At 38.2% G+C, this 9,462-nt stretch overlaps 1 protein-coding gene across 1 annotated transcript in view; it reads left to right on the top strand.

Annotated features, from left to right (window-relative positions):
* LOC106940531 (neuroblastoma-amplified sequence-like) overlaps nt 1-9,462 on the top strand; it is a 35,813-nt gene that overhangs the window by 4,641 nt on the left and 21,710 nt on the right. Inside the window, exons 2-5 of the mRNA XM_015023292.1 lie at nt 893-1,117; nt 4,358-4,560; nt 6,927-7,016; nt 7,717-7,900. Of these exons, the coding sequence (XP_014878778.1) occupies nt 893-1,117; nt 4,358-4,560; nt 6,927-7,016; nt 7,717-7,900 (702 nt within the window). The remainder of the gene's footprint in view (nt 1-892; nt 1,118-4,357; nt 4,561-6,926; nt 7,017-7,716; nt 7,901-9,462) is intronic.

The raw sequence follows: 9,462 nt of genomic DNA, 5'->3' as shown, positions 1-9,462 counted from the left end.
AAGTTTAAAAAAAACAATTCTGGCCGGGAAATTAAGAAAAAAAAAAAAAAAAAAAAAAAAAAAAATCCCAACCTATGTTTGGGTCAGATCGGACAGCATGTCTTGATCAAATTTAAGACAGTCAAATCGGAACTGGATTAATCAACACAGAATGGTTTATTTTTTCTTTCAGAACAAAGTTAAAGATTCATCAGGTTGAGATATTAAGCGATGTAGTCAATTTGTATATTTGTATTTCTATCTATCTGCATGTTCATACATCCTTACATGTAGTCAGTACATAAGACAATGTTACATGATAAAAGTATATTTTTAACGTGACAAAATGTGAAAAAGTTCAAGGTGCAATTTAATACTGTGGGTCTGAATGTTTGAAACACCATCTTGTGCTGGTGGAGAAAAAAAAATCTGATGGCTTCAAAATATCTATTATGCTTGAATGAGAAGTGGCAGCTGTGAAGCCAGATAATGTTGGTGTATCCACCTCGGTTTGATTGTGTGTGCAGAACATGTCAACGGCTGTCTGCTTTCATGTAAGAGGGTAAAACCTTCAGCCAAAGGCCCTCTCCTCTCCGCATGAATAGTTAACCTGCTCACACTGAATAAAATCAATCACATTAGCCTGACTTCTATGATGTCTCTTACACACGCTTCTCTCGCTGACCTGCTTCTCCCGCGCATTTACACTTCAGGTTCCTGATATTATTTCCATCGAGATCGATCGCATACCTTCAGCATGTTATGTTCTGAATTAATAAATATCACCTGCCAATCCTGTCCTCCCTCTCTTTGCTCAATTTGACCTCAATCTTCCCCACTCATTTGCTTTTCTTATCACATTTCTCCCCGTCCTTCGTCCTATGACCTTCCATGTCCTCTATTCCCCGTCCAGCTGAGCGTCCAAGCAAGGTCGGAGGTGATAAAGCGAGCCTCCAGAGCCCTGCGCCAGCTGGCCGAAAAGAACAGGAAGAAAGGAATTGATAATAGTGGAGAGCATGAAGGTACGGACCCAACAGGAATGACTTCTGACGAGGCTCTAGCACACCTGCAGCAATCCGAGGCCCACCTGGACACTCTGAGTCATGCCTTCGTCCTGTCACTCAAAGACAGCCAGCAGGTAGGACACATCTGCCACAGTTCAGCTATATTTTCTTTTTTCTTTCAGGATGAGAATTTCTCTTTATGCAACAGTGTGTTAAAAATATCAACTTAAGAAAAAAGAAAATGTTTCAAATGAAATATATATATATATATTATGCAGATTTTTTTATGTTAGTCATATGGGACTGATTTGTATTTATGTAAAAAAAAAAAAGTATTGTAATAAAATATTTTTTTTAAAGTACTAATGATAGCATTTCTAAAGGCTGTTTAAATTGTTTTATTTATGTTTCCACAGAATTTTTTTTGTTTGTTTTCAATAAGATGCACATAATTGTTTTACCCAAAATGGATTGAAACACAAAATTATTTGTTGTTAAATAAATTGAGGATTTTTATTTTATCCTTTGATGAGCTAAAAAGGTGTTTTAAACTTAAAATAAGAAAAAACATTCTTATTAAATTTGATATCAGGGACTGGTGAATCATGTATCTCAAACCCAGCCTTGGGGCCTTTCCTCCATATCTTCCCCCTTGTTTACCTATTTTGTCTTTCTGCAAACTGTGGAATAAATGTCCACTAGTCCCACAGAAGTCTTTAAAAAACTCTAAAATCAGTCATGGGAAAAATTAAACGCATCCTATGAAGCTTTAGCATCAAGCTCACTTTCTTTAGTCCTTTGTGAGACTCGCTCATGGCCCACTATGGCAACTGTGCCAGTATCGGTGGTATATTCAAATTCAAGTCTGCAAACAAAAGTAGCATTAAAAACATTTGGGAGTCCTCCCTCATAAACACCTAGGTTTAGAAAAAAAAATAGCATACATCAAGAGCTAGTTTATTTCCTGATAAACAAAGGGCAAAAAACTGAAAGTCCAAGGCAAATAAACTCTACATTTAAGCCAGTTATATTCAGGCAGCCCTGCCCTTTGCATTGGTATGGGTTACCTCTGCAAAGTTACTCACCTGTAATACATTGGGTTTATTTTATTAAATGCTAGTATGCAAAGTATTGCAACGGATGGAAGCAACAGGCATGTTGACCAGTCTTCCAGTCTTTTGGGTATGTGTTTTTGATATTCTGACACACACGCACGCGCATACAAGCAGGCATTTCTCATTTCCCTACCATGAGATGGCCTCTAGTTTGACCTCCAGATGGTGTTTGCGAGTGTTTATTCTGTATATGTGGTTGCATATTTTGGCTGGTTCTGCTCTGCTAAGCTCTTCCACGGCACACAGAGGCCGGTCAAGGGTATATTAATGTAAATCTACTGTCTGCTGTTTAAAATGAGCCCCCTCCATATGGACATATACATGGCACATGCACCATGCTGTATCTCATTAAATAAAGTCACTCTGACTTAACCCCGCTGTCGCCTCGCTGTCCCCATGCACATGTGCAAACACTAAATGGATGCTTGGCCAGAGAAACGGACCGTTGTGATTTGGTGAGCTGGGTGTTGCTATGCGACCACGAGGCTGCGCTGAGAACCGGCTTGACCGCCACACCATGTAAGTTGGTGATATTTAGCCCCCAATTTATCTGTGTTTAAGAGCACAAATCCTCCATAATAGAGGCGAAGGTACAAGCATTACAAGGCAGAGCGTTCGGACAGAGTCACAGGTGCATGTGTGCAGAACACGTTATCAGACACGTTATCCCCTTTAATGAAACTTCACCTATTTTAGTGGGTGAAGCGATTGCATCCTTAGAGGATAAAAAGCATATTAAGGAGTGGGAAAGGCCAGAAAGCGGGAGAAAGATGGATATATGGAGTTCTATGGGTTCTTTGGGCTATAAAGAGTTCATTTATCAACAGGACATGATCCACTGCAACAACAGGTGCACTGACCTGGCAATAGGAGAACAAAATTCCTGCTCTGGATATCATACACACTGCCTTGCAAAAGTATTTATACCGCTTGAACTGTTTTTATGCTTACAGAACAATGTTTGATTGTAAAGTGTAAGGATAATGGTATATTAATCTAAATATATTTACAAATAATCTTAGACGTGTGATGTTTATTTCCATTGAACCCCTCTGATGTCCTTAAGTAAAATTCTGTTCCACCAACTGCGTTTAGGTCCCAGCTTTAAATAGGAAACATGTTCTGACTGTGTTTAATTGAATCTCTGTATAAATGCAGTTGTTCCAGGAAGGACTCACAGATTTTATTAAGAGAATATTTATGAACAAACAGCACCGTGAACACCAGAGAAGTAAGCTGACGACTCAAGGATAGAGTTGTGGACTTGGAAAATAAATGCATCCCACACTATTCAGATTTCATTCATGAGGCCATAAAATGTTGAACATTACATTTAAGATGCACTTTGTGGTAGTTTAACACATGAAATCACAATAATCTACACTGGAGATTGATTCTGCAAACTGGCAAAGTGCTATGGACACAGAATTGCTCTCCAGAATAAACATCCCAATCAAAATCTGTTCTCTGCGTTATTTTACTGAAAAGTTCAATCCTGCTCCGTAATTTTCATTCCTCTCAGAGCCGGAGCAAGGACTGATGAATTGAAAGCTTAATGTTATAGCACATTCACTCATCATCATGTCCATTGCACATAATTGGCATATTACCAAAATCGCTGTATTTTTTCATCAGGCGCTCAGCCTCAGACTATATTGCCAGGAACATGAGGGACCACAGTGAAACTGCTGCATATAAAATGTTATCCAATCAGGCACTCCTCAGGCTTTAGCTGGCACACCGCTGATGGATATAATATTATAATTAAGTATCTCATATAAATGATCTCTGTCTCATTTCAACAGAAGGAACAATAATAAGATATCAGTATCAAGTCCTTAATATTGTCTCGGTAATACAAAAGCCCATATTTGATTAAAAAAAAAAAAAAAAACGTACTCGTGTCATGATCAAAGTGCATAGCGGATTAAGTGTACATCTTTTATACCAGCATCTCTAATGGAATACATTAGAAGAAATGATTTGGTTTATATCTGCGAGAAAGACACATATTTTGCAGGCAAAAGCATTAAAGTTAAAAGACATTTAAATTTAAAGAGGTTTGGGATTCACTAAGACAAAAGCCTAACTCCTACAAATGTACATCCAAAGGTCTGTAATGTACAGACGTAAACATCTTTAATTGATGTAGTCCACATTTTAAAATACCCCTAACGCAATTCAATAAAACGTTTCCGTTCAACAGACTCTTTTTGGTTTTGTCTCAGCCGTTACTCTTTTTACCTCTCTCTACTTTAGGAACAGCGACAGCGCTACAGTCAACTTTATGATTTGTCGCGGTCTGAAAGGTCAAAAATTTGCGAGTTGGCAGTCAAAATGGCAACTGACGGACATCCTCTGGAGCAGATTAAAGAGCTTCTGTCTGTAGCTGTTGGACCGCTCGACCTGTCTGTCAAAACTGTGCTTCAGGAGGCTGTGCAGAGGGTCGTGGCAGCACTTGGGTAAGATCACTCACTTTCTCTCTGTTTCTCACTTTCTCTCTTGTCAGAGCACAAGGAACTCAAGTGAGGAATCAAAACTACACGCCAAAATAAAGGGTTCGTCATACACATTTACAGACGTTTGCAAAAGAAGAAATAGTATCTCACTCCTGTGTGAGGACATAGCTAACTTACTGATTCACTATGTTGACCTATTGCCGTGGAAAACTCTTAAAAGCTTTGTTTTGAAAGCCTGAACGTTCCCTGCTTAATTGACGTATAAACACTGAAAACCGAACTCAACCTAAAATTAGATGCTGTACATGGATGTAATTTAATTCTCTGACAGCCTCGCTCAAAACACATTTCACACACTAGTTTTAAAAAAAAAAAAAAATTATATCGTTAGAAACTTTTAAGAAACAAAGCTTAACATTTTTCTTATTTCACCACAAACAGAATGCTAAAGAGGCTTTGCTGAGTAAAAATGCAAACTTAATTGAATTTTTGAGTTGAGATTTTTTTTTTTTTTTCTTTTTTTAGAAAATATGGTAAAAATATATATATTTTTTAAAATAGACCACATCATTAGGTATCTTAATTGTTACAGAAATCTACATGCAGCCAAAACTTTTTTTTTCTGTTTCTCTTCTCTTTCTTTTTTTTTTTTTTTGCTTGCTGAAAGAAAATCAGTTTTTTTGTCTATCTTTTTTTTATTATCATTATTATATTTTATACAAATGCACGCTAAACAACAGCATCGTTCCTTTGCTATATTTTCACACATACTGTCTCTCACGATGATACAATAAAAACAATGATACTAAATATGTGTTAAAATTATATACGAATACAAAAAGAGGCTTAGGATCAGGCCACCTTAACACAACTCCCACAACCTGATCTTTGTTGGCACTTATCAGAAAATATTCAGCATATCGGTCCACTCCGGGCTCAGCATGCTGTTGGGAAGAATACTGTCAAAAGAGAAGCCTGAATGTACAGAAACTGCCTGTGGGAGTTCAGCTCTGAGCACTCAAAAGGAACGGAGAGATGATTCGTGCTGACATGCCTGTGGAGCTGCTAGATTTAAAAGCCATGCCAAATACGTGGATATTGTGTGACTCAGCGTGCAAAAACTTTATACAGTCATTACTGAGCTTGGTGAAAAACAGAGAATTGAGGAGATTCTGGGTTATTGATATGACCTAAAAGGAAGGAAGTTCTACTCATTCTGGTTGCCCTTTCAGCCTCGAGGACCTCTTTTGTTATACCGACGGGGCCAGATCTAATCTGGCCATTTGATTGGCTTGATAAATGAGCACCAATCACCTTGATTATAGTCCTGCCTCATTTCCTGCTTTTTATGGCTGCTCAATGGTGCATGGTGCAGATTAATGGCACCTGCATTTATACACCAGCAGAAGATGATTGTGCACATCCGCAGATTCTCATTTGTATTCATGCAGACGCGCATGCACTACTTGTGATGAACACACACTCTCTGTCTTGCATGTGTTTTTGTGCTTTTTCTCTGATTCATTGTCTTCCGATAAGTAGTGCACCCTCGTGTAGATGTTCTCCTCCAGACTTCATCCACACTTCCATATATCTGGTTGTTGGTTGTATGTATGCTTACGCAGAGCTTCGCTGTATCCAATTAGAGGTGGATTTTCTTTGTCGTGTTCATGGCTTTCAGAAATTTGCCTTTACTTATTGTTTTAGGGCTGTCCTGAAAGTGTTTGGCAGTTATGAATGAGCCAGTCTGGTTTTTGGCTCCCCCGAAAAGCTTTCCGGTCTGGTGCAGCAGGCAGAGCCGAGCCTAACGCTAATGGCTGTCTTTTGTATCTGTCATAACCACTCTGTTTGTGTGCGTCTGTGCGTGTGTGTTTTCCAAGGAGAAAAATCCAAGTGGGAAAATGCAAAAGAGAAAATGCTGTCTCATCTCCCTCATTTGTGGAAGAACATTTGTGTGTTTTGTGGTTTATATATGCCAAGATATGAGTCTTTTGCGTGGATACGGTCCCAGGAACAACACGGGGAAAAGAGGCAGATGTCAGAACCACAAAAACAGAAATACTAATGATGTCCCAGTTTCTCTTTCAGATTGCTAGTTTGTGTTTTTAAATCAATTTAATTTACAACCCATTGGACGTGAGAATTCAAATGATCATGTTAATTAACCAAACTTATAGAGCCTATGAGGTTTTTTCTACTGCTTGTTTATTTAACTTTTTTCTGGTTCACTTTTAAAAACAGTGTTTTTTTTTGTTTGTTTTTTTTTAATTGTCTCAAGCAAGCACTTTGTTGTCCCTTGACTTTACCAAAAATGTTATTATGATCCTGCATTGTTTTAAATAGAATTTTGATTTTTATTTTCGTTTCAGTGGAGACCAAACTGCCCTGACAAATTACCCTCAACCCCTCGGGGTCCTGGAGGGGTTGGTGGCGTCTGTGCACAACAATGTGCAGAGCGGGTAGGTTCCACTTGTCCCCTCATGCCTATTGAAAGTTTAATCTTACCTCTTGAGGACTTGTGATCCTCAAGAAGTAAACATATCCTTTTCAACTGCAAGGTTGTGTGAATCTTGAAAACGAGTCCTAAGACAAAGCACATCGGCAAATCCACAACAGAATGGCATAAAATTAAAAATAATCAGGATTTCTGAGACCCACTTGATACAAAATTGTACTGAATACAAAATTGTGGCTAATTAAGTTCGGGTATTGACGAGAATGTCAATCAATTGTAGATTTCTACATTTGCACTGCAAAACATTTTTATTTGTGTGCAATAATTAGATTTTGACTGGTGTTATAGAGTACTGAGTACACTGGCAAAAGTTCAAATTTTGTTCAGGCCAGAAAAGCAGCCTTAAAGATCTTATTTATTATCGACTCAGGTTTTATGCTTTTTTTTTTTTCTTTTTTTTTTTGCTGAATGATTTCAGGACTCTTAAATGTCACTCACATCTAGCTTTTAGGCTGTTTATCACTGTGAAGTAATTCTGTGCAGGCTTTTTTTATTTTTTTTTTTTTTTTTTTTTGGAAACACATAAGCCCAACCTGTTGATCTCTTCTGAGAGTAACCCACACACACACATCCTCTGCCAGTCTGAGCTTCCCTTATCTCTCTTGGTCTGTCTGACTGCCGTCTCTCTGCCCTTCTTCCATCAGTGACAGCACTGTGACTTCAGATGACCTGCTGGCTTGGCTGCGTCCGTTCTGCGGTGACGCATCCCTCCCGGTGAGGCCTCGCATCGACGTGCTGCAGATCCTGGAAAGTAACTTCAGTCTGATAGACCACGACGTCCGTCTTCTGCTGCTCTACAGGACTCAGGCTGTGCTCAAAGACAGAGAGGTGATGCAAACACACGCATGCTTGTAATGGCAATCATTTACCCCCTGCACATGGAGTGTTAATTTTGTAGCACTTGAGAAATGACGTTTTATTCCCAGCATTTTTTTTTTTTTTTTTTTTCAAAAAGCTAAAAATTATTAATTTGCAGGAGATTATAGAGGCTTGGTTATAATTCTTTTTGAGGGTGTACTTGAAATTAAGGAGCGAAAAGAAGAATTAATTTGGAGAACTAGAAAACAGAAGAAGGGGTGGACCAAGAAATCACTCATTTCTGTGGGAAATGTAATTGAGCAAAGTGGTTTGCTCCTAAATTCTGCATACTTTGCTTCCACATAGCCAGATCTTCTTATAACACTTTAAAGTTGCCTCTAATCAGTAATTTTTGATGCTTTTTGAAGGTTTTTTACATTTCTGTCCTTTTTCCTGTCTATCAGCGTTCTGAGTGTGTGTTACACATTTTATCAGTGTAAAATGGTTTGTTTCACTAAATGCCTTCATTTAACAACTAATGATGAGGGGGGAAAAACATGTTTGTCTTATCATTCATGTTCTTTAGACAATTACTAGGAAATCAAAAACACTCTGTAAGAATATGTAAACATACGAGCACAACTGTATAAAATTACTTTACATGACAGGAACATATTAACACATGGATGTGAAACATTTGTCACCTTAGAAGACGTAACATCCAGCTGTAATCTAATCATGGAAAATATATTTTAAAGCTATGTCAAGCTTTCCTCTTTCTACATCTCATCAGTCTTTCATTATGTCGTTTATGTTCAGACACAATGATGATTTATCACTTTAGGATCCTTGGATGGAACAGGAAAAAAAAATTGTGGGAAACTAAAAGGTTTAAAAAAAGAAGCCAAAGAAAGTCATTTTTTTTAACTTTAAGATGAAAATGTATTTAATTATGTTTGCAGATGTGACTATCATGTGCAATCCACTTTGAATCAATTGTGATAAAACATTCATTGTTTTTATCACAACAATGAATGTAGTTTTTATTTAAAGCTGCAAAATTAACTCTACAATCACATCTATATTCATTTCATAATTCTCAGGCACACGTCTGTTCATCTCGCCTCAGCACACGTTTGATTCTGCCTCCACCCTTTCCCCTCCCTAGTGTAACCAGCTTTTGAGTGGCTAGTCATTATGTTATCTCACTGACTAATTCATGGTCGAATTTGGTTAATTAATGTGCAAATGCATGTGCGCAGCCGCAGGCCATTGTGTGCTCAGGTAGACAGGTGTGTGGGCCCGGACTCTTTAACTAATTGGGTGAACTCCTCACATCTGGCAGGCTTTGATGAAATACTCACACTGAGGCAGACACACATGCACTCTTAAAGGAGAGTACATCCAGCGGATCTGTTAATTAATCTTGTAAAAGACATCTTGCAGTAAGGGCAAGTCTCATTTCAAATGAAGTGATGCCACGTCTCCCTTTCTCTCTTCCCCTCGGCAACCCAACGCGTTAGCAGGATTCTTGTAGTGGGGCTCTGATATAACTTTCATTAGTCTAAATTTCGGTCGGCTTTAAATATTTC

The sequence above is a fragment of the Poecilia latipinna genome, unplaced genomic scaffold (genome assembly GCF_001443285.1).
Source record: "Poecilia latipinna isolate Pla-1442-1.1 unplaced genomic scaffold, P_latipinna-1.0 Scaffold3268, whole genome shotgun sequence".
Lineage (NCBI taxonomy): Eukaryota > Metazoa > Chordata > Actinopteri > Cyprinodontiformes > Poeciliidae > Poecilia > Poecilia latipinna.
Note: the sequence above shows the minus strand (reverse complement) of the source record. Positions and strands in the feature narration are given on the sequence as shown.